At 39.7% G+C, this 26,044-nt stretch overlaps 1 protein-coding gene across 2 annotated transcripts in view; it reads left to right on the top strand.

The window, feature by feature from the left end:
• Positions 1–23,383, top strand: part of LOC132626775 (uncharacterized) — a 37,431-nt gene extending 14,048 nt beyond the window's left edge. For both annotated transcript variants that reach the window (XM_060341768.1, XM_060341767.1), the window contains exons 2-5: positions 16,366–16,453; positions 22,274–22,824; positions 22,904–23,033; positions 23,112–23,383. In XM_060341768.1, coding sequence (XP_060197751.1) covers positions 22,607–22,824; positions 22,904–23,033; positions 23,112–23,252 — 489 coding nt within the window. In that variant the 5' untranslated portion in view covers positions 16,366–16,453; positions 22,274–22,606 and the 3' untranslated portion in view covers positions 23,253–23,383. The remainder of the gene's footprint in view (positions 1–16,365; positions 16,454–22,273; positions 22,825–22,903; positions 23,034–23,111) is intronic.
• Positions 23,384–26,044: the final 2,661 nt, after the last annotated feature.

The following is a 26,044-nucleotide window of genomic DNA, read 5'->3' as shown; positions in this document are numbered from 1 at the left end:
CTTTTGTTCCTGCACTCAAAGAAAAATTCTTAGTTTGGGAGGGGGGAAGTTGATTCGTGTTGACTCGAAGGTTGACGTTGTTGGCGCTTCATTCGTATTGTTTGTTTGGATCTTGTGATCTCCGTTCAAGCCTCGGTAGATGAATAATAGTGAAACAATTGAAAAAAAGTGTTTCATTTGAAATGTATATATGTAAGTATATGTATAAGGAAAAATATATACGTAAGTATATGTATATAAGGAAGGATATATATGTAAATATAAGTATGTAAGTTGTAAAATATTTCTGCCAACCTCAGATTGTGACACTTCTGAAACAATTGAAACATCATTTGTCTATAATACTTCCTGTCTAATAGCCTTAATATTATCGATGTCCAACTCTTCTCTTGTCTAATTTTCAAAATATGCTCCAGTTTTGACCTCGTAGAGTATACTAACCTTGTGTTGTGGTGTGACCGAACCTTATATAGGTTGCCTACGTATCCTGCCAAGGGAATCAGGTCAGAACATAGTTCATAAGACACATAGAAATGGTTTGAAATTTTTTAATAAAGGGACCGAACCCGATGTGGATTGGCTACGTATCCCACCAAGGGAATCAGGTCAGCGTAGTTCTGTTATGTAAATGGTAAAAGGTTTGTTGGATTTCTACCTAAATATGTGTCACGACCCAACCCCGTGGGCCATGACTAGTGCCCGAGCTGGACACCCGTACACACTTACTTACCAAATCAGCATATCAACGACTTATCCATATCCAACATATATTAAGGGCAGATGTTATCTTAAGCGGTCGCACATATCAAACACATCATACAGGAGCCGCCAAGGCTGTCATAGAACATATCGTCCAACGCATATACATAAGTATATATACATACAAGCCGTTAAGGTTGTCATAGCAATTAGGACCGCTTAAACGCAAATCACAAACATAACCGAACAATAGCGACCCATGACCCACATACATGTCTACAGGCCTCTAACAAATATAACAGAATCATATGACGGGACAGGGCCCCGCCGTACCCCTGAATATATACACACATGTACAATGAAAGAGTCTGTACCAAAATGTGGGCTCCAGAACGAGGGAGCACTCCAGAGCAGCAAAACAGATAGCCTAAACTGTCGGGTCACTCACACGAACGTCTGTACCTGCGGGCATGAAACGCAGCCCCCGAAGAAGAGGGGGTCAGTACGGAATATGTACTGAGTATGTAAGGTATGAAATGCAACTGGAAAGATCATAACTGTGTAGAGAGTCCGGGAGTCAAGTATCATAACAAAGAAACCACTGTACCTGTGTAGTACGTAATAGAATCAAACGTTCTCATATCACATACCGTACCCGGCCCATCCTGGGACTCGGTGAATGAAATCATGTCATTATGTCATCATGAAAACATGTATACATATACCGTACCCGACCCGTTATGGGACTCGGTGAATGAAATCATGCGTGCGAACATCATATATCATATAAATACCGTACCCGGCCCATTAAGGGACTCAGTGATCAAAATCATGTCATCCCGCTTTCATATCATCATGCATGCATATACATATACATATACATATACATATACATACCGTACCCGACCCTCTAGTGAGGGACTCGGTGAATGAAGTCATACCGTACCCGGCCCATTAAGGGACTCGGTAAATGAAATCATGTGCACATATATCGTACCCGGCCCATCATGGGACTCGGTGCCGTAATCATATCATCATATACATATACCATACCCGGCCCTCTAACAAGGGACTCGGTGAACAATGCAGAGGAATACGCATGATAACATATCCTGGCCCGGGCTCAGTGAAGGACATACTGAGGCTTGCACGAACAGAGTAGTGCGAAACCATATGCACGTAAATCAAGACTCGATAGACAAGTATACTTATCGACATCTGAAGGCTCAGAAACAAGTCTCGGGTCAATCGGAATTAGCATACGAAAGTTATGAGCTTTTGAAGTACAGAACCTTCTAAAAGCGTTTCAGGAGCCATTCTTGGAAAATCAAGTAACCATCGTATCAAGTATCTTTCGGATATCGTATGGATCAAATCAAGTAGAACTTTGGAATTTTATGCACGTATCAAAACATATCAAAGGCTCGATGGAACAATCGAATGTATTAACATTTGGAAGGTCAAAACTATAGTCATATCATTTGTTTCTCAATTGCTATTCGGAAACATATTGGCCAAACTTCGGACATCAAAGATACACATCATCGGGCATCATGAATACATATCAAAACCATACGGAACAACTTATGGGAAATCAAGAACGTTAGCCATCCTAGTGGCTCTAAGAATAAGAATCTTTCTGAAGTCATACATATACGTCATATACTTATTTCATAAGGGTCATGCCAAAGAAGAAAAGGTTAAGCCTTACATACCTCGCTCGCCTCTTAAGCTAATCGCAACTCAAGTCTCGGGCTCCCCACAATCTACAATAACGTTATTAATTACCAAACATTAGCTATAAGTACTTAGAAATTCAATTCTAATTAGCACTTGTCTACAGAAATTTCGGCAGCATCTCCCCTGTAAATACAACAACCCCGAGAATTCAACTCGGCCAAATTTATCAACAACCATACAAACAATCATTTGAAGCATATTCTAACATTAGTAACCCGCATAACATTCAAAACAATCCAACCAACTCTATTCCACCCGAAACTCTACAAATGCAACAAAAGCTACGACAACACATTTCCTTCTTTCAAATTCGTAAACTACAACATAAATTAATACGTTGGCAACTACATTCTCATGACTACATAAAACCATATTAAAATCACATAATTTCCTACAACTAACATATTAAATAAAATTAATTCACCTCTCCTCCACCATTCAACAACCACACGGCCACCATTCAACACACACACCCACACGGCCACACACTATTTCCATGATTTTCATTCAATTCTACTTACTACAACATATATAAACCTTCCATAACATATAAAAGAATATGAATTCTTACCTTTTTCCTCAACTTTCCACTTGACTAGAATTTTTGAACTTGCCACCAAGAGTGATTTTCTTGCTTCAACAATTATACCACGTTGAAGAGGACCTTTGAATTAGTAGGAATACTAGAAGAAATATTTTTTTTGGATCAAGATTAATGGCTTCAAGATTTTTTTTTTCTTTTCTTGGCCGAAAGGCCCCTTGTTCTTGGCTCTCAATTCTCTTTCTCTTGAATGTTCTTGGATAAATGATGAATAAATGATATGGCCCTCTCTTTTTATTACTAGGATTTAAATTCCCAAGTGGGCCTTGGCCCATACCTTGGCCGGCCACACTTGGGCTATTTTCTATTTTTTTTTTGTTTTTTTTCAAGCCCAATTATTTCATGTCTAGTTCTTGTAATTCATGAAACTATTTTCACAATTTCCAATTTTGCCCTTAGCCTTCCTCAACATTTCCGCATCAATATTTTCATGAACAACTTATGTGTTAGATAAGATAAAAAATATTGCCTTATCTCTTATTAGTCACAATTATCTCAAATTATCCGAATATGCAAAATACAGGATATAACAATATGACTGACCCGTATGTTGAAAGTCTACGAATCCCACCGAGGGAATCAGGCCATGCATAGTTCTCCTTACACATAAATAATAAGGATTTTGGGATTTTCTATTGTAATGCAACCGAACCCTATGTGGGCTGCCTACGTATCCCGCCGAGGGAATCAGGTCAGCGTAGTTCGTATGGTACATTAAAGGAAAGGTTTCAAACTAGGCAGTCTGATCTAATGTCGTCTTTTAATGTCTTCTTAACTTGAATAGCCTTCGTGCTTACGTCGTTGTCTATCGGCTATTTCAATTTCTTCCAAGTGGAATCTTATCTTGTCCTCTAGTTTCTTTGTTATTCTCTCGAGATGTATGTTATTCATTCGTTCATTTTATGTCACAATCATGAAATTGACAGATTTGATAAATAAAATAGAAAATAACAATAATAGATGATTAAGGAAAATTAGAAATGTATTCATAGATTTTGCAATTTAAGCTTCCAAAAGTTGAGGCAAAGCAACAAAAATTTTGGGGCACGATTTAAGCCTCAATTTTAAAATCGTGCTATCTCAAAAAGTTTACTACATGTTCAATCTACCAAGAGTCCCCGCGAACCAGGGACGGAGTAAGAGTCCAATTCTTCAAAGTCTCTCCTGGTTCGGCACCCCGGATGGTCGGTGGCTCGGTGTCGTGAGTAGTTGTAGAAGTTGATGACATGCCCCTGTTATATCCCGTATTTTTGAACCTCGGAGCATCTGCTGGGGTGGGGCCCACATACCGAGATTTTTTTTGGAACATCTGAAAAGTCATATGAATCACATATGTAAAGTTAAACACAACTCATGAAGTACCTTTGGACCAAATCAAAGTGGAAACCCTCCAAACGAATATTTTTAAGAAAACGTTTTCGGGTGACCTGACTTTGGGGGGCAAAAACTGTATTGTAAGTTTGGAATTTCGAAAATACCTTGAAATAGAAGTTGTAGATAATTGAATTAGCTTTCCATCCATAGGTCGTGGGTTCCCAGGTGACGTCGGTACAAGGAGATATGAACGTTTTAAGGTCGAAAGGTCAGTGGGCTAGGCCCAACTCGGGACCAACCGCGTTGGCCCAAAAAAATGAAAAAAGAAATTCAGGCCCAAGTGAGGAGCCATTCGGCCATGGTCCATAAAAAGGATCCAAGCCCATGGAATTAAGTCATGTGGTCAATGAATAAAAGACCACTTAATCATCCAAATTCCATAGAACTTTCAAGAGAAAGAATAGGAGGAAAAACAAGAGAAAAACAAGAACAAAAAGAGGGCATTTCGGGTTTGGCCATAGAAAAATCACCCCTCAAAATCTTGCCTCTAAAATTATTTTCTTGTTGAATTCCTACTAAATTAAGTGTCCTCTACAACTTGGTGTAATTGTTTTGGAAGAAGGAGCACTTATTTCTTCAAGTTGACAACTTGTTCAAGTGAAGAAGTTTGTAGAAAAAGGTAAGAATCAATTCCTTTTTCTTATGTTATGAAGGTTTGTTTATGTTGTGGTATGTGGAAATGAGTAGAAATTTTGGAAATAAGGAAGTTTGCAAAGTGGGTATGTATATATATATGTAGCCATGGGTGTATATATGTTGTATACATATATGAGTTGAATTTTATATTGCATTCTAGTTGTGGTTATGATGGAAATTATATTGGGAATGAAAGTTGAATGAATTTTGGTTGAAGTTGGAATGTAGATGATTATGTCACTTTAGAATAATTTTGTGATATTATGGAAATGAAGTTGTTAAGATGTGAATTATGATTATGGTTGATGAATTTGGAAGTTGGAAACTTGTTATGAAGTTGTATGCCAAAGATTTGATGTTTTGCATAAGTTATGATTTTGGCGGAAGATTGTATATCATGTATATCGAGTGTATATCTTAACGAAAACGATATGAAATGTTTCTAGAACTATATGGTGATGATCATGATGGTTGTTGAATATGAAATTATTGATCTTAGTTGAAAGTTGGGTTGAATTGAAGATTATGTCAACTTGTGAGAAAAATGACTAGTTGAAGGATATTTGTGTTTTTAATGTTCATTGTTGATATTGTTGTTGTCGTTTGGGTTGTTGTTGATGATTTATAGCCGAGTTGAATTCTCGGGGTGTCATATGTATAGGGGAAGTGTTGCCGAAATTTCGGTAGCCAAATATGCTTAAAGTTGAAATAATGGCATTAATAATTCACAATTGGTAAACTTGACCAATTGCAGTTTTTCGACGAAACGGGAAGTGAGATTGGAAAGGCTTAAGGAGCGTGAAAGGTATGTAAAGTAAACCCAATTCTTCCCTTGGCATGCCCCTAGTGTGTTAGGGTCGGATCCGGGCCTCGAAGGACCTCTTGGCCCTCGGAATCCGCAAGACAAAATTTCAGTTTTTCCTTCAGTAGAATTGAACCATTTTGATACGCTTTTTTTTTCCTGAAATTATGCAATTTTGCTCTAAATTATTCAGAAAATCATAGAATGTTTGTATAACCTTTTTAGGTGATACTATATGCTTAGAGGGCACAATTTGAGCCCGCCGCCTTGTTTGTCCCAAGGCGGGCCCGCTATTAAAGGTTTTGCCCCTAATGTGTTAAAGCTTCCTTTTTAAGCGATTTTTGAAAGAAATGTTTTAATTACCCTACTAATCGCTTAACGAATATTATTTTAAATATTCTTTAAATATTATAAATTATTTTGACACTCGGAATGACTTCGGGAAAGTTATACTTCTGTAATTTATTATGATATCTGAAATACATTTATTATGATTCCGTCCGACCCCATTGGATTTGTTTGTCTTCGATACGCTTCATCGAGTCTTTGAAAACATTTATTATATTTTTAAATTGCATTAGTCTCTCACTACTCCACTCGTGGATGTCCCAATGTTTCCCACACTGAGCCCGGGCCAGGATATGTTGTCAAGCGTAATTCTCTGCATTGTTCGCCGCGTCCCGGTGTGAGGGGGCAAGTATACGCGTACATGGGTCTGTGGAGTATGATGTGCCATGTCCGCCTATTCTGATCTGATCTGTATGGCCATTTTGATATGACATTATATGATACGGGGCCACACCCCTTTTTCTGATTGCTCTGTATAGTGGCACCAGCGTCGGGAGGGTGGCCACATTCTGTCTGCCGAGTCCCGTGTCAGGGACCGGATATGATATGATATGACATATGTTTCTGTACGCATTCTGTCTGTTTTGGAAATATGCATTTGACACTCTGGATTCTGTACTCATTTTCTGTAACCATTATGATTTGACTTCTGTGATTTCGCTTTACATATTCAGTACATATTTCGTACTGACCCCCTTTCTTCGGGGGCTGCGTTTTCATGCCGCGCAGGTACAGACGACAGGTTTGCTGATCCACACGATTAGGATCCTATTTCTGCTATTTGGGGCGCTCTATTCTACAGAGCCCATCTTTTGGTATAGTCTGTCACTGCTATCTGGATATGTACTTTGTTCAGGGTATGACGGGGCCCTGTCCCGTCTTATGATTATGATATGTTCTGTAGAGGTCTGTGGATACATCTGTGTGGGTTCTGTACATATGTTTGGGATATTCTGTTCTGTGATGGCCTTATCGGCCTATGTGTGCCAAGTCTGCTTTTCTGCTAAGTTCTGTAGCGACCACTAATATTATTATTATATTATTATTCTGTTAATATGCTAATTTTGGGTATCGGGTACGTATAGGTGCCCAGCTCGGGCACTGGTCGCGGCCCACGGGGTTGGGTCGTGACAAAAGTGGTATCAGAGCGGTTCGTCCTCGGAATGTCCACAGACTGTGTCTAGTAGAGTCTTGTTTATCGGTGTGTTGTGCACCACACCTATAAACAGGAGGCTACAGGGCATTTAGGATACTACCCTTCTTTCTGTCTTAGATCGTGCGATAGAGCTGTGTTATCAGGATGACCCCTTCCTAACGAGTGGCTATATTTGCAGATATGCCTCCAAAAAAGGCGACAGCGGCCCAAAAGGCCAAGTCAGTTGCCGTAGGAGAGACTAGCCGGGTCCAGGTATATATTGCTCCGGAGACTTTGCCCCAGACAGAGGGTTTTTCTACACCGCCACTCGTGGACGAGATTGGGGCAGCCGTAGCTGCAGATCGGGGGACGGCTCCACTGCCAGCTCCCGCAGTTCCAGTACCTGAGCCTCTAGCTCCACGGCCAGGCACTGAGGATCAGTCTATGAGGGAGGCAGTCCAGTTGCTGACTAGACTTGTGGCAGGGCAGGTTCAGGGGCATGGACTGGGAGGTGACCGGGCAGTCAGGCGTGATAGTTCGAGAGCCCGTGAGTTTTTGACTTGTAACCCTCCAGAGTTCTTCGGGACAAAGCCCGAGGAGGATCCTGAGGAGTTTATTAGGAAGATGCGACGCACTCTAGATTTGATTAATGCTTCCGAGACAGAGTCAGTCGCGTTAGCTTCGTACCGGTTATATGATGTGGCGGCAAACTGGTACGAGTCATGGGGGCTATCCAGGGGGGACGGCGCTCCTCCAGCAGTTTGGGGCGATTTTTCTCAGGCATTTCTTGGACATTTTCTGCCCCCAGAGTTGCGACGAGCCAGATCTGATAGATTCTTATTATTGAGGCAGAAGGGCCGCAGTATCCGGGACTACAGTTTGGAGTTTGATTCCTTGGCCCGATATGCACCTACTGTGGTGGCTACTATGGCGGACCGGATGCACAGATATATTATGGGGCTGGATCGGTATTTTGTTGATAGCTGCTTAGTATTGGCTGCTCAGCCCGGTATGGACATTGCCCGTATCCAGGCCCATGCCCAGGGCATGGAGGATCGGGGCAGAGGAGGACACCAGCCTGACAGGGGCCAGGATCGGAGAGTTTCGGGGCAGACAGCCCCAACAGCCGCAGCAGCCTAGCAGATTTTCATCTCAGCAGGCGCAGGGCGCGCCTCCCCAGCCTACAGGTCGCAGGTTCGAGAGCCCAGGGTATTCAGGAGCAGGCCAGAGCTCCAGGGCTTCAGGTTCACGGACAGATAGGGGTTCTGGTCAGATGAGGCCACCCAGGGTTCAGTGTTCTTTTTGCGGCAGATACCATACGGGAGAGTGCTACAGAGCCACCGGTGCATGCTTTTCTTGTGGCCGTCAGGGCCATTCTGTGAGAGATTGCCCGTATAAGGGTAGTTCGGGTGGTGCAGCGCAGCCTACCGGATCAGCCGCTGGGTCTTCATCTTCGTCAGTGGCACCAGCGGGTCGCGGCAGAGGCCGTGGTGGAGCTTCTGGTATTAGCGGTCCTTCGAACCGCATTTATGCTTTGGCCAGCCGCCAGGATCAGGAGGCATCTCCTAATGTCGTTACAGGTACTTTATTGGTCTTCTCTCGGTCTGTGTATGCATTAATTGATCCAGGTTCGACTTTATCATATATTTCACCCCTTGTTGCTGGAAAAATTGGTATTATGTCTGAACCTATAGAGCCATTTGAGGTAGCCACACCGATAGGGGACTTTATTGTAGCGAAACAGGTTTATAAAGACTGTTCTGTGATTGTATGTGGCCGTGATACTAAGGCAGATCTGGTAGAGTTAGATATGACTGAATTTGATGTTATTATGGGTATGGACTGGCTAGCTTGCTGTTATGCTAATGTTGACTGCCAGAATAAGGTGGTTCGCTTCCAGTTTCCCGGGGAGCCAGTTTTAGATTGGGCTGGAAATACAGCATCGCCGAAAGGTAAGTTTATTTCATACCTTAAGGCAAAGAAAATGATCAGAAAGGGTTATATCTATCATCTGGTTCGAGTGCAAGACTTGGACGCCGAGACGCCGACACTTCAGTCAGTCCCCGTGATTAATGAGTTTGCAGATGTTTTTCCCGACGAGCTTCCAGGTCTTCCTTCAGAGCGGGAGATAGATTTCTCTATTGACTTACTCCCAGACACTCAGCCTATCTCTATTCCTCCGTATAGAATGGCGCCTGCAGAATTAAAGGAGTTGAAGGAGCAGCTGAAAGATTTGTTGGATAAGGGCTTCATCAGACCTAGTACTTCTCCTTGGGGAGCCCCGGTATTATTTGTGCGTAAGAAGGACGGGTCGCTGCGTATGTGTATTGATTATCGGCAGCTGAATAAGGTAACTATAAAGAATAAATACCCCCTCCCCAGGATTGATGATTTGTTTGATCAGCTGCAGGGCGCTAAGTGTTTTTCGAAGATAGATCTTCGATCCGGTTACCACCAAGTGCGAGTACGAGAGGCCGATATCCCTAAGACAGCTTTCCGGACCCGATATGGGCATTACGAGTTCAGGGTTATGTCTTTTGGGCTGACAAATGCTCCCGTAGTATTCATGGATTTGATGATCCGGGTATTCAGGCCATTCTTGGATATGTTTGTAATTGTATTCATTGATGATATCCTGATTTATTCTCGGTCTGAGGCGGAGCACGCAGATCATCTGAGATCGGTATTAGGGGTACTCGGGCATCAGAAGTTATATGCGAAATTTTCTAAGTGCGAATTCTGGCTGTCTTCAGTGGCTTTCTTGGGGCATGTTATTGCAGTTGATGGTGTCCGGGTGGACACACAGAAGATTGAGGCTGTGAAGAATTGGCCCAGACCTACGACGCCCACAGAGGTACGCAGTTTCCTGGGGTTAGCAGGCTATTACAGGAGATTTGTGGAGAAGTTTGCTTCGATTTCAGCGCCTTTGACAAGGCTGACTCAGAAGGGAGCTAAGTTCCAGTGGTCTGACGCTTGTGAACGGAGCTTCCAGTTGCTGAAGGAGAAGCTGACTACAGCCCCAGTTCTGACTCTTCCAGAGGGACCGGAGGGGTATGTTATTTATTGTGACGCTTCTGGCATGGGGTTAGGCTGTGTATTGATGCAGCACGGCAGAGTTATAGCGTATGCTTCCCGGCAGCTCAAAAAGCATGAGAAGAATTATCCTACCCACGATCTGGAGCTCGCAGCGGTGATTCATGCTCTGAAGATATGGAGACACTATTTATATGGCGTTCATGTGGATATCTATACTGATCATAAGAGTCTCCAGTATATTTTCAGGCAGAGAGAGCTTAATTTGCGACAGCGGAGGTGGCTGGAGCTTCTGAAAGATTATGACGTGGATATTCTGTATCATCCGGGTAAGGCTAATGTTGTTGCCGATGCGCTCAGTCGGAAGTCTATGGGCAGTTCGGCCGATTTACAGCCAGACAGGAGAGAGATAGCCCGTGATATCCAGCAGTTGGCTAGTCTCGGGGTTCGTCTGGCCGATTCTGGAGATACACGGATTTCTGTTCGAGGGGTTTCTGAGTCATCTATCAGGGACGATATTAAGCGGCATCAGTTTGAGGATCCTGTCTTAGCTCGGTACAGGGACACAACCTATGATAAGGAGAGGACTCCGTTCGAGTTTTCACCGGACGGCACTATGTTATACAGAGGCAGGTTGTGTGTACCTGATATTGCAGGCCTTCGGCAACAGGTTATGAGCGAGGCACATTATGCTCGCTATTCGGTCCATCCTGGGTCTACGAAGATGTACCATGATCTTCGATGCTTATACTGGTGGGACGGTATGAAGCGGGATATTGCAGAGTTCGTCGCCCAGTGTCGTAATTGTCAGCAGGTCAAGATTGAGCATCAGAAGCCGGATTAGATGTAGCATAGGTAGTGTAGGTGGGTGGTTGATTTTGTGGAGGGGTATAGACGGATGATGGATTTGGTGGATTTGTGAGGGTGATTGGAGGAATGTTGTTGTTGGTGGGTGCATTATTTCGTGGAGGAAAATGTTCAGGAACTGGAGACTCAAGTGATGGAAAACGAGGTGGGTTTGGTGCGACATTTCTGGGTTCAGGAGTTGGACTTTGGAGTGTAATGGATAAGTTGGTCAGGTCCCTAGCCCGGTTCAGTTCTCCACGTAGATCCTTAATTTCTTGAGTCAGGCGGGCGATATGTTCATCATGTTGAATAATAATTCTATGTTCGGAAGTCTCGGGGGGATCACTAGAGATCACGATGTTTTCCAAACCAGTTGAAATGGATGTGGCCGGATCAGACATAATAATTTCCTTTCCTTGAACAACCCAACTACGTCGAGGTAACGATGACGTCTTTGACCTTGTGAGGTAAGGATGGTTGGCCAGCTCGAGTGTCAACACGAATCAACTTTCTTTGGGAATAAAAATAAAAAGAAACATAAAATGCAAATGATGTCAGTCTCATTAACATATCTAGGTAAAGTCATGATCACGTAGAGTCAAGTAAGTCATGTAGCAAATAATTCATAAAGTCAAACAAGTTGTCAAACAAATGTAAACAAGGATATCAAACAACAATAACGCGTCCTAATATGCATGTGACCTCTTTGTGGCAGAGGTAGGCCTAACGTTTGTTTGAAGGGTAAAGTGTGCCATAATACGTCATCCCATTGCTTTTGGTTAATTAAACAAATACTATTTCCCAAAAAATAAAGTACAAAAGTAATGTAATATTTATTACATGTCAAATGAATACAACATAAAATAGACTCCTAATCTAAGTAAAGTAAATACAATTTCCTATGTCTAACTTCCAGCTCCATTTTGTGACGTCGTTGGTCTTCGTCAATTGTTGATCACAGACGTACTCCAATGTAAATCAATACTTGTCACAGAAACGTTAGTCATTCCCTCCCTCCTAAAGTTTAATTAGTTAGAGCAAATAGTCAATATTTGGGCACAATTATCCTTCAAACATACACATAAAGTATGATTAGTGTCACTTGGGGTCGAGAACCCACTTGGACGTTTGGGTAAAGTCATCTAATGAGTTTAATACACCAAGGGTATTAAACCTCCTAGGTCATGAAATGTATGCTCTTAATAAAGGGTGTTGGTTTAGCTCTATCCTAGGTTGACTAAGAGCGGGTTTACTAGACGCAAGGTTCCCGAGCGGACAACTCGAGTGAGAAGGCTCGCGGTCACACGGAAAATCCAGACACCCCGCGCATACGCCAAGTCTACTAAAATTTGGGATTTTGAAAGAAATTTGCGGGTGCGCAAAACACACCTCGTGTGTACGTGTGATAGTGTGAATTTCCAAATGTGGAGAAAAGTGATACAGAATGACAGTTTATCAAAGCAGTAACACTTAAACAGTTTATATCAAACAAACAATTAATAGCATGTACAAACAGTTAACAACAAATAAAGTAATTAAAACAAGTACACAAAGCCTACTTTAACTAAGTCCGTTATGGTTAGAACCTAAGTGATTCCCCAGCGGAGTCGCCAAGCTGTTATACCCTATTTTAACCGGGATCAAAATAGTTTACAACATCCCGATATTTCCGGGATTAATTAAAGTGAAGGAGTCGCCACCTAATTATTTAGGGTGAACTAGGACACCTAAAGTTCGTTTAAAGTTATTTTCTAAAGTTTAACTCCATTTTAAGGTCTATGAAACTTAAGATTCTAAGTAAGGGTTCAATTAGTCTAAAGGGAAGGTATTAGGCATCCTTTAAGACCCATTAACAATGATTAACCGACCGGACTTATGTTAATTAATTAAGGCTAAAGATGTAGATGGAAAGCTTAAAGTACGCTCAAACCAAACAATGGAAGGAAATGCTCAGCAAAGCTAATTTCGGAAAAAAGAATTATTTTGTATTCTATAGATTGATTGACATAGCGGACATTTTAATAACTGACTGCTCTGAAAAGTAGGAAGGGGCTTCAGATTTGAACGGGTCTCCGAATGCATTTTTTCTGTAAGAAAACAGTTAATGTTAAAAGTAAGCTGAAGCTAAAACGCTGTTTTAAATTAGAAGGATCTGCTATAATCCTTATTATCCTTTAAAAGAAATAAGTACTATTTTTTTTTTTTTTGGCTTGAAACCAAATTACCACTTAAAACCGTACGTCTTACAAATGTTCAATATCCTAAAGTTATTGAGTTATTAGTCCTAAAAAAATATTGTTATATGGCAAGGACTTTAAATATTTACTTAAGGTTTAGTCATTAATTAATTTTATAATAATTCTACCTTCAACAGCAAGTACATAACTGAAAATAAAATCATTCACCATCATAAGTAAGCAAAGCAAATAGAGAAAGGTGGGGCGTTTAAGTAGCACGTTCGGCTTTAATGGGAGGATAAAATCCCCTCTGTAAATTGATATTTGAGAGGCAAGAAAGATCCGTGTAGATATGTGGACTCCATAAGCGGCGTCGTTGAGTCTCAAAAGGAAACTCTTCGGCTCCGGTATACCTGTTCGTGGTGCAGTGAACAAGGGCGTCGAGGCCTCGAATCTACTCTCTCGTATTGACAGATCCGAACCTTGAGCCAAATAAAGTCGATTGAAAGTATTGAGGGCTTTAAGGAACTAAAGTATTCGTATTTCCTTTTTGATGAATCGAATGAGACACTAAAAAAATAGCCAGAGCAAGGATCGATCCCCCCTCGGCTGAGAACTTAAAGTGACATTTTATAGGTGTCAACCCAGACTTAGGGTTTTGATTTGGGCGGGATGTTGAACTCAATTCAAAGTTGAGTCAACGATTTTGTGCAGATCCGAATGTTGGGGCTTTTACGCCCGAAATGGACCGATTTTCTCTGGTCTTTGAGGATCGGTTACGTCTCGAAGCGGGAATGGGAAATCCTTTTCCATTTCAACGACAGAACAACGTGGGTAAGCAGGTGTGAGGACAGATTTTGCGTGGAAATGGAAAGACAGGACTGTGCTCGGTTAAAGGCGATTTGATTCTTGGCTGGAAATGGAGAGGGAGATGAAGAAGAGAGAGGGGCTTGGTTTTCGTTTGAAATATCAGAGGAGAGCAGAATATTTTGCACGAAAATGGGATAAATTGAACCTGCCATTGTTGAAGAAAAACAGAGCTTTGTTGAAAGAGGAAAACGATGAGAGATGATCATGTGCGGCGTGTGTTTTTTGTTTAGGGTTAGGTAGTGAAAATGTGAAATGTAACAATGTGGGCCGGGTTAGAGGATGTGGGCTGGATTATGGATGTAGGCTAGGAAGATTGGGCTCAATTTATGGACCTTTCCTCCTTTAATTAATTTATTTGGATATCTTCATCTTAATAATTTGGACTAGGATTAACCACTTTCAGATATATAATACAACTTCTTATTAAAATAAATAACCGTGCGATAAATATTTGAAAGTATTAATATAGTGCTTTGTTAAGTAAATTTGAAATAACTCGTCCAAATTATTAACGATCAAGAAACGTAGATAAATTAATTGAGAGAAAAGTTGGACAAAATTGCGTGTCAACAGATATTGCTGCTCTAGAAAGAATAAGGTATGAATCTCTCCTTATTAATATTAATTTCAGTTTATTTATGGAGATAAAGTTATTAAATAGTCGTATAATAAGTTGGATAGTTGAGAAACTTGGAAAACATCGTGTGAGATGTTTTATGGAGCCTATTGGTGTTGATAATGTTGTTTTGATGTTGGTATTGTTGTTGTTGTTGTTGGTTATTGGATTGTGATTTCGGGCTAGGCATATAAACAAGGGAGATGCTGCCCGAATTTCGGTAGATTCTGAATGGATTTAAATTAAGGGTTTAAGACGAGCGTATGATGATGAGCCTAACAATAGTATGAACAGTCGTATATGTAGATTATGAGGCTAGAAATGATCTTAAGGGAATCGTAAGACAGGAAGTAAGTTTGAAGTCGAGAAAATTATCTTCCATGTATGTTAAGGCTATTCCTCTTTCTTTCAAAGACATGATTATTTTCCTACCAACCCATGCATGAATTTCATAAAAATCCTCATTTCCAAGAATGTTAGAGATTCATGACTTTTAAAGTTTTTATGGTGCTAAAGATAAACATGTTTTATGATGACGATGATCTTATTTCTAGAAACTCCTGTGTTATAACTCCCTACATATGTTTCATAACCTCCTTACTTCCAAAAGTTAGAGTTCATGATTCAAAGGCATGACTTCTTTCTTGATAATCCATAAATGTTATCCAAAATGTCCCTATTTTCCGAGTCAAAGATTTATGATTCTATAAGCTTTTATGACAACAACAACGGACATGTTTTTTTTACAATGTTAATGACGATGCTAAAGATGAGAATGTTTCTATGATGATTACGAAGATGATGATGATTTCATGTTTAAAAGTCTCAAGCTTATGATTTCAATGTGAATATGAGAATGTTGAGTTATTTTCGTGATTTTCTTTATTTTTTTTATTCACTGTTGTTGATCTCGCCTTATAATAATTGTTCCTTCAAGGTGAGACAGAGCGATGATGATTATCCTATAATATAATCGGAGGTTACCGACCTTACGTCACTCCGATGTATTTATAGCTATTATTTGTCTCTCATGCATGCTTTATACGTATGTATGTATTTTCTCACACTGCGCCGCGCTATAGTCGGTCGGGCATGGCACGTAGATGTGCACACCACTGTAGTGGGCATGTTATGATATCGCCCCGGACTCGGGAGGCCCGGACGCGAGCTAATGATGATAACACCGAGCCTCAATGGCCGGGCATGATGCTATATATATGACACCGAGCCTTAATGGCCGGGCATGATACTATATATATGACACCGAGCCTTAATGGTCAGGTATGGTACTACGTATATGTATAAAATATTTTTTTTAAGGCTAAGCATGCATGGCATCTGCCTTGTGAGGCATCCAGATGTACAGGTTATCTCTCATATTCCATGTTACCTTTCATATGTATATTATGTTGTTATTCATGCCTTACATACTCAGTACATTATTCGTACTAACGTCCCTTCTTGTGGACGCTGCGCTCATGCCCGCAGGTAGGCGGGGAGATGGATTAGACCTGTAGGTGTTCTATCAGCGGATTCTTACGAGCACTCCACTTACTTCAGAGCTGCAGTCTATTTGGTATTGTCCTTATGATCATTGTATTCTATGTAGAGGCTCGTAGACGTGTGTGTACAGTTAGATGTTTTATGACTCCACCGATTCATATTGTTGTGTAATATTTTGGTGGCCTTGTCGGCCTTATTTTGAGCTCTTGATACTTTACTGTTAGCCTTGCCGCCTTTATGATATACGCTGTGTTGTGGCAACCTTGTCGGTTAGCATATGTACATATGTGCTGAATGATCGGATATTCCTATGTTGGGCCTTTTCTGCGTGCAGGTGTTCTTTGAGTTATGGTTTAAAATGTTCAAAGTAACGGATAAGTCAGGTGGTTCCCGGCCTACGGGTCGGAGCCCGTCATACTCCTAATAGGGGTGTGACAAAAGATCTCCCTTTTGAGAGCAATAGGGGTCTTTTTTTTAACCTCTCACTTAACCTGATTGCTTGATGTATGGACCTTAAGTAGATCTCTTCATGAACATCTACTGTCTTCTTGGTGTGATTTCTTAGAGTTTGACTTGCCTATTTATTTGGCACTTGTGACCACCCATCATGTGCTAGGTTAGAACAACATAAAATAATTCCTTTTGGCCACCTTGAGGACTCTGTGTTGCATTGATCTTGGATTTATGGAGCCTTCCACTACCAAAATTCTGCTAAAAATCGACGCACTGCGTCGTTTCACAAAACCGTATGAAAACTGACTCACTGCGTCGGTTTTTTGTATTTCTAATTTTTTTAAATTATTTTAATCAGAAAATCGACGGACGACGTCGATTTATTTGGCAGAATTTTGAAAATATAATTCCGCCAAAATAAACCGACATCCCACGTCGGTTTCATTAAAAAAACAATAATATAAAATCGACGTCGTACATCGGTTTTATTTTAAAAATATTATAAATAATATACAATTCATTTTGTTTTTTAAAAAAATAATAAACAATTTTTTTTAAAGAAACCGACGAACAGGGTCGGTTTCTTTTTTTTTTTTTAATTTTTGGGGTCAAAATCCGGTCAAACGTGCGGAAAAAACCGACGGACAGAATCGGTTTTGTCCGTCGGTTTTTCTTTAAATTCATAGCAGACAGGTTTCATACCCATTTCTGCTCCCTCTTCCAAATTAAAACCCCTATTGCCCCAAACCCTACCCGCCGCCCCCCTCCCCTCCGCCCAGCGTCGCCGCACATTTTTTCGCAGCCCAGCGCCATTGCCTGCGCAGCCCCTTCACACCTACCCCAAACCCATTTTGAAGTTAATAAATTGAGGTTAGTTTCTCTTAAATTATGGCATTTAAAATTCTTTTAATTTTAGTTTTATTTGTAGATTTTAGGCCTAATGCTAGTCTATTTAGCTTTGTTAAACATCATTTGCAATGTTATTAATGTTAAATTTGTGAAAAAAATGTAAACTTTATTTGGCTAGTTTACTTGTCATTATTTTTTTGGCTTGAGATTGTGCTATATTTCATGTTCTTTGCCAATGTATTTGTGTTAGCTTAGTTATCATTCTTTGTAATATTATTGATGTTGAATATGTGCAAAAATATATACTTTAATTATTTGACTAGTTTTTTTTTTTTTTTTTTTGGTTGGATTGTGTTTTTTGTTAGAATTCCATAAGTTATTAGAATTGTTATTGATCATTCCAAATTAGAATTGATTGAGATTGTGCTTTTCAAAGTTATAATTGTTAAGTTATAGTATTTCTATAACCTCAATACTAAAATGTAGATTTTATTTCTCTAGATTTACTTTTCAATTTTTAGAATGGGTTGGAATTGTGCTTTTTAATGTTAGAATTATTAAGTTATGTTAGAATTATTAAGTTATAATATTTCTATAACCTCAAAACTAAAATGTAGACTTTATTTGACTAGATTTACTTTTCAATTTTTAGAATTAAAGTTAGAATCCATAAGTTATTAAAGTTAGAATTGTTATTGAGAATTCAAAGTTAGAATTAGTTGGGATTGTGTTTTTCAAAATTATATTAAAGTTAGAATTTATAAATTATTAAAGTTAGAATTGTTATTGAGAATTCAAAGTTAGAAATGGTTGGGATTGTGTTTTCTTAAGTTATATTTTAAGTTAGAATTCTTAAGTTATAATATGTTTCTATAACCTCAATAATTTGTGGGTATATTTTTGTAGATGGATCGTATGTGGATTTATAATATGAATAATAGTAATCGTGTGGGTGTACATGATGAATTTGTTGAAGGTGTTGATGGGTTTATCACACATGCAATGACACTTTACCCTTTTCAAAATGAAGGGGTAATTAGGTGTCCTTGTTCTCATTGCCGGTGTATGAAGTATTTGAAACCGGAAGCGGTTAGGGTTCATTTATATAGTCATGGGTTTAAGCAGAAATATTATGTTTGGACTGATCATGGAGAGACTGATGGGGTCAATGGTATATTTTACAATATGGTTGTCGGTGAAAGTAGTGTGTCGCAGGAATATAGTCACGTCCAATATGATAGAGTTAATGATATGGTTAATGATGCTTTTGGCGTACAGTCTGGGTTTGAACCTGAGCAAAATTTGAGGAACCTCCTAATGAAGAAGCAATGCGCTTCTATCAAGAATTAGAAGAGGCTAGTCATCCACTTTGGGTAGGGAGTCAGCATTCTAAGTTGTCTGTTGCAGTTAGAATGATTAACATCAAATCAGATTGGACTGTTGCTGAAGCTGCTATGGACTCAATGATTAAGCTTGTAGGGGAACTACTTGGTCTGGAATTCGACATACCTAAGAGTTACTATGAAGCAAAGAGATTGGTTTCCAAATTAGGATTGCCGTATGATAGAATTCATTGTTGTCCAAACGGTTGTATGTTGTTCTATAAGCAAGATGCTGATCTAAATGAATGTAAAATATGTGGACATGCGCGTTATAAGCGGACACCGAGTGGGAAGACGGTTCCAATGAAGGCGATGCATTAATTACCTATTATACCTAGGTTAAAGAGGTTGTTTGCATCGCCGAGTTCTGCTCCTCACATGAGATGGCACAGCGAAAATAGAAGGCCACCTGGTGGAAACATTTTCATAGAACTTATCCTGATTTTGCTAGTGAACCAAGAAACATTCGTTTGGGTTTGTGTACGGATGGTTTCACACCATACTCTGTTTCGGCTGCACCCTATTCTTGTTGGCCTGTATTTCTTACTCCATATAATCTACCGCCTGAGATGTGTATGACAAGTCCCTATATATTCCTAAATTGTGTTATCCCTGGTCCTCGTAATCCAAAAGTTTTGATTGATGTCTATCTACAGTCTTTGATTGATGAGTTAAAACAATTGTGGTGTGAAGGTGTAGTGACATATGATATATCAACTAAGAGCAATTTCAATATGCGTGCTTCTTTGATGTGGACTGTTAACGATTTTCCTGCGTATGGGATGTTGTCTGGTTGGATGACTGCTGGAAAGGTTGCTTGTCCTCATTGCATAGAAACTAGTAAAGCTTTCACTTTAAAACATGGCCACAAAAATTCATGGTTTGATTGTCATCGTCAATTCTTGCCTATGGATCACCAATTCAGGAAAATGAAACAAGCATTTAGAAAGAATAAAATTGAAAATGATCCCCCACCTCGAACATTGTCAGGAGAAGAAATTTGGGGGAGGGTTTGTCACTTGCCTAAGGTCACAGAAGTTGCCCCTTATAGACTACCTGGTTATGGTGTTGAACATAATTGGACTAAACAGAGCATATTCTGGAAGTTACCGTATTGGAAGGATAATCTTCTACGGCATAATCTTGATGTGTTGCATATTGAAAAAAAATTACTTTGATAATTTGTTCAACACTGTTATGGATGTTAAAGGCAAGACAAAAGATAACCCAAAAGTTAGATTAGACCTAAAGGAATATTGTAGGCGCCCTGAATTGAACTTGCAAGAGTTAGTGAATAATAAAGTGTTCAAACCCAAGGCTAGTTTTTCATTCACTTTGGAGGAGAAACGACAGATTTGTCAATGGGTTAAGAATTTGCAGATGCCAGAGGGGTATGTGTCTAATTTTGACAAGCGTGCTGATATGAATGAAGGAAAATTAATTGGTATGAAAAGTCATGATTGCCATGTTTTCATGGAAACTTTGATTCCTATTGCATTTATCCGCCTACCGGAAAGAATATGGAAATCAATCACAGAGATAAGTTTGTTCTTCAAGGATTTATGTTCTAACACTTTAACGGTAGAAAACCTTCAAAGAATGGAACAGAATATACCAGTCATTACAACTAAGCTCGAGAAGATCTTTCCATGTGGATTTTTTGATGTGATGGAATATCTTCCCATTCATCTTGTACAAGAGGCGCGCCTTGGAGGCCCAGTTCAAACTAGGTGGATGTATCCTTTCGAGAGGTAAGTAACCAAACTTACTAGCTCTTTCTTTAACAGTATTTTGTTAACTAATTACTGTTTCTATTGATATTAAACATGTGTGCAGGACCATTGGCAAATGCAAAAAATTGGCTAAGCAGAGATCTAAGATTGAAGGATCTATTTGTGAAGCGTATCTTGTAAAGGAAACAGCGCATTTCGGTTCATATTATTTCGGAGAGCAAGTGTCGTGTATGAGAAATAGGCCCAACCGTAATGATGAGGGTGGGGTTGAACATAACTACCCACCAATGTCCATCTTTAATCAACCAGAACGAGTTCTAAAAAGCCTCCAAAACGAACCCTGAGTAGTATGGAGAGGCAATCAGCTGTGACACATGTTTTGCTCAATTGCCCTGAAATTCAAGTATATATTCGGTGAGTGTCGAATTATGTTACTGAATTAAATGGGTAACTGATAAGGGTTAAACTAATGAAAATCTTGCATATGTCGAGCAGTTACTTCGTAGAACTTGAGGGCGATGAAGCCATATATTCTAAGTTTTCCCATTAGTTGTACGATTTTGTAAGTGTGGAAATTCATTGCATAATTTCAATTAAATGTAGGCTACATAAAAGTTATTGAATTTTAATTTTCCTCCTTATTATATAGGTTTATCATACAGGAGAACATTCCCAATTTGTGAAAGATATAGCTCTTGGACCAGGCAATGAAGTTAGGACAATGAAAAAGTACATTGTTAATGGCTACAAGTTTCAAACCGAAGAAGTTTCTCAATATAAGAAGACGAATAATAGTGGAGTGTGCATTAAAGGCGATGTTGATGATAGCGGTGTAACTGTTGATTATTACTGTGTGCTGCAGGAGATCTTATAACTTAAGTATCCAGGTTACCCTAAGAAGAAGATAACATTATTTCAGTGCAAGTGGTTTGATTCAAGCCAAAGAGGTACAAGGGTGAATCGTCAACATAACCTAATTCAAGTCAAACACACAAGACAATACAATCGTTATGATCTCTTTATAATTGCACAAAATGCTAAGCAAGTCTATTATGCTCCATATCCTTTGCGTAGGGATAAGGCTGATTGGTGGGTGGTTATAAAGACTAAGCATGTGGGGAGGATTGAGGTCGATAATGCATTAGATGTGGCGTATCAAAATGATGTACCAGTTTTTTATCAAACGGTTGACACAGAGTTAGAAAATAGTTTGGAACATCCTCAACACATATAGGAAGAAGTTGATGAAGATGATGTAACTATCATAGAAAATGTTGAGGAAGAATCGACCGATGGACCTGAAACAAGCGATGAGGAAGAATCATCTGATGAAAATGAAACAAGCGAGGATGAGTGGAAGGATAACTAGTTGCATGTTAGTTTATTCTATACTTGATAATAACACAATTCTATACTTGTTAAATTTTTACCTACGATCAATATATCATTATTGAGTTATTAATTTTATGTATGCAGATGTCATCAGGTGGTAGTGATCAAGGTAGAGGTAGAGGTAGAGGTAGAGGTAGAGTTGGAGGTACTAGTAAGAGAAAAGATAAAGACCTATAGATCCTACAGCTACTAGTAGTCAGTCCATTCCGTCTGCTCCACATATGCAGTCTACTCCGCCTTCTTTTTTTATGCCTGACTCTTCTATGCAGGGCTAGTCTGGTCAGTGGGCCTTTCAGCCGGCACCACCTCAGCCGGCATCATTTACCTATCCCACTTCTATACCTATACCTATGTATTGCCCACCACGTGGCAGATCTCTTAGCACATCGGCCACTTTGTCTTCTTCTCCTTCTCCAAATGGTACACCTCCAAGTGTATCTAATTTGCGCCTTAGAGATAGCAGCTCTGAGCCTGAGTCACTGCTATCCAACCAGTCTCGGACCATCGTCGTCCTCCGCACCTGCTCCTGCTCCTGCACCTGCACCGGCTCCTATACAGGCACCAATACATCATGGTTTACAGCCGGGAGATAGAGATGCGATAGGTCAGATTTTCATCGTGCCTGAGGGAGTTGGGTAAGATTGTTTTTTATTAAATTTTCCTAACGTTTTTTTTCCATCTTAATCTAATATGAATTAAAAAATTTAACTGCAGGTTCTATCCAGATCACGACACTACAAAAGTCGTGCTGGATGTTGTTCGGAGGCTTTATGGCAATCATTTTTATACTTCATGGGGTGAAATCCCATATGATACTCGACAGGCTATGTTTAGAGAGTTTAACGTATGCATCTTATTATACATTTCATAACTTGAATTTACTTTTATATAAATCATCTAACATTAGCTATTTGATTTGCAGATGTATTGTACATGGGATCCAATGGACAATGATAGGGTTGCTGCAAACTTTGAGAAGAAGGGGAGTGCAAGGTTGTCTGATTGGTTTTCGAGGGCTAGAAGGTATATGACGATGCCCCAATGGCTAAACGCTGAACAGTGAGAGAAACTTAAGGCATATTGGCAAACTCCTGAGTTTATCGCCAAGTCTGAGCCGGCAAAGGCTGCCTCCCAGAAAGGTGCTCTTTGCACACTGCGGGTGCAAGAAGTCAGGGGCACGTGGCTAGAACAATGGTAAGTAATTTTATACTTTTAAAGTTACCTACGATTAATATATCATTATTGAGCTATTAATTTTATGTTTAACTTTTTTTTTGCAGAAAAAAGCTACGGGACAGATGCCAACTCAGGATCAGCTATTCCTAAAGACCCACATAAAAAAGAAGAAGCAGGAGTCGGATCCGGCCTTATGGGTTGAGGACAGGGCTCGTAATTCCTATGTAAATGATAATTTTATTATTTAAGTAATTATATATAAGTTTAATTATGATATATTCGTTATATACTAAGTTTCATTTTTTAATATACAGACGTAATATATGGATCATGTGGACCAGTACAGCCAAATTCAGCCTGAGCATCCGAGTCGTCCTCCACCGGAATTAGAGATAGATTTTTTGTGTAGAGCAGTTGGGGGAGTACAAAAGGGTAGAGCGTACGGTCTAGGCCCAAGGAACAACTTAATTTTCCTTCGGTCAGGATTGCGAGGTGAAAGGTCTTCTCGACAAGCCGAGGGAGTTGATGGTGTTCAGGTCGCAGCTATGGCGCAGCAAATTGCTGAACTTAATAGGAAATTAGCTGAGACTGAGGCAAAAAGAGTTGAGGAAAGTAACACCATGAAAGCGAACATTGAATTGCTAATGGCACAAGTTAAAAGCCACATCGCATGTGGACAATTTGGTGTGCCCCCTTCTCCCCCCCCCCCCCCCCCCCCCCCCCTCCGACCCAGAAGATGATGATGACGGTGATTACGTAGCCCGGAAACCGGATGATCAGTTGTAGTAGTTTGGATTTAATAATGGACTTATGTTAAAACTAGTTAATGGTACTTTTGGTTGGACATTTAAATATTTCTGAACTTTGAAGGTCTATTTAGATCGTATTTGATGTGTTTAGATAGTAGTTGATGTGTTTTATTATTACTTAGGGTGATTTTATGTGTTGTAGCTCTTTTAGAATTGATTTGGAGCATTTTAATGCTAGTTTTGAGCAGCTTTTGTTACTGGTTTCTGAGCAACTTTTGGTACTGGTTTCTGTGCAGGTGTGGTTGCAGAAAATGCATGATTTTTATGCTGGAAATTAATTTTGCAAATTTTTCAGAAAATCGACGGAAAACTGACTCTGTCCGTCGGTTTTCTGGAAATTAATTCTTAAATTTTATAAAAAAAAACCGACGCACTGTGTCGGTTTTTAATTAAAATAAAAAAATTTATATAAAAAACCGACGCAGTGCGTCATTTTTTTCATAAAATATATATTATTTATATATAAGATAAAAAATCAGAAATTAATAAAACCGACTCTGTCCGTCGGTTTTTTATTATTATTTTTGAATAAAACCCGACGGACTACGTAACCGACGCAGTCCGTCGGAAAAAACCGACGTGATCCGTCGTTTTTCAAAAAGCGAGGCTACGAAAATCGACGGACCTTAAAAGGTCTGTTTCCCGTCGGTTTCATTAAAAAAATCGACGCTGGACGTCGGTTTTTGTCAACGGTTTTTTCCATTTTTTAAGTAGTGTTCATTGTTCAGATCATGTTAGTTAACTAATGTAGCTTAACTTGCTTAAAATGATTCATGTGTCCTATTTTCTCTCTCTTTGGTTAGCATGACTACTGCCCCAATGTGCTAATGAGATGCTAAGTATTAAAGCTTGTGTGATGTAGTGATGACTAGTTAAGAGTGATCCATGATGAATTCATTTGAATGTATTTGCCAACCTGAGTCAACTGTCATGCACCTTTATGACATTAGCTTGTATTTTGATCTATGACAACTAGAGTTAATTCTATTTAACGGACTTTAAACTAAATGGACTTGCCTGTTATCCTGTTTGACTCCTATTCTGATCCTGCTTGGGTGAATACTGTCTTTTATGTGAATAAATTTGATTAACAAAGAGGGAAAGGTTAATAGCCATCTCACATGTCCATCCTAGAGTTGTAAAGATAAAAAGGGGAAGCTAAGACCATTTGCCTATAATTTGACTAAGCGTAGAGGGTATATGACTGAAATCCTGAACCTTTTTGGATTAAAAATGGGCCATGCTATGTTCATTACACTTTGTTGAAAAATTAACTACTCTTCACTTTCCTTCTCTGCATTACCTCCAACTTCATGTGTGCCTGTTTTGACTTTGTATGAGATCGATGGAGTTCTGTGGGGTTGATGGTATCGATGGAGTTCTGTGGGGTTGATGGTTTGGTATAAAGTAAAGGATGCAGGAGTAGAGTCATTTGGAATACTCTTTTCTTAAAAAGGGAAGCCAAGCATCTGTTTTCTCTTGTGTTGATTAATTTGGAATTGTGCACCCTTTTTCTGTGTCTTGCTTCCTCGTTATTGAAACTTGAGCTGCTTCTTGGTGGTTCCTCTGATGAAAGTCCTGGTGTCCTCCCTTTATCTTCTTCTGTGTCACCTTACTTGCCCCCATGAATGTGCACACCTAGTTTACTGTGATTGGATGACTTGAATAAGAAGACATTACTGATGAATAAGGAAGTGATCCCATCCCCTTCTCAAAACAATATGTGGCCCTTGCATATATATACTCTATATGGCATCTTTACCCTTGCATAACACTTTTACCCATATGTTTGATTGATCTTGCATTACTTTATGGATTTGAGGGCCTGAGTTTGATGCATCCTATCTGTATCTAACTCTGCTTTCACAAA

The sequence above is a fragment of the Lycium barbarum genome, chromosome 2, assembly GCF_019175385.1.
Source record: "Lycium barbarum isolate Lr01 chromosome 2, ASM1917538v2, whole genome shotgun sequence".
In the NCBI taxonomy this organism is placed as follows: Eukaryota; Viridiplantae; Streptophyta; class Magnoliopsida; order Solanales; family Solanaceae; genus Lycium; species Lycium barbarum.
This window is presented reverse-complemented; position numbering and strand designations above follow the sequence as displayed.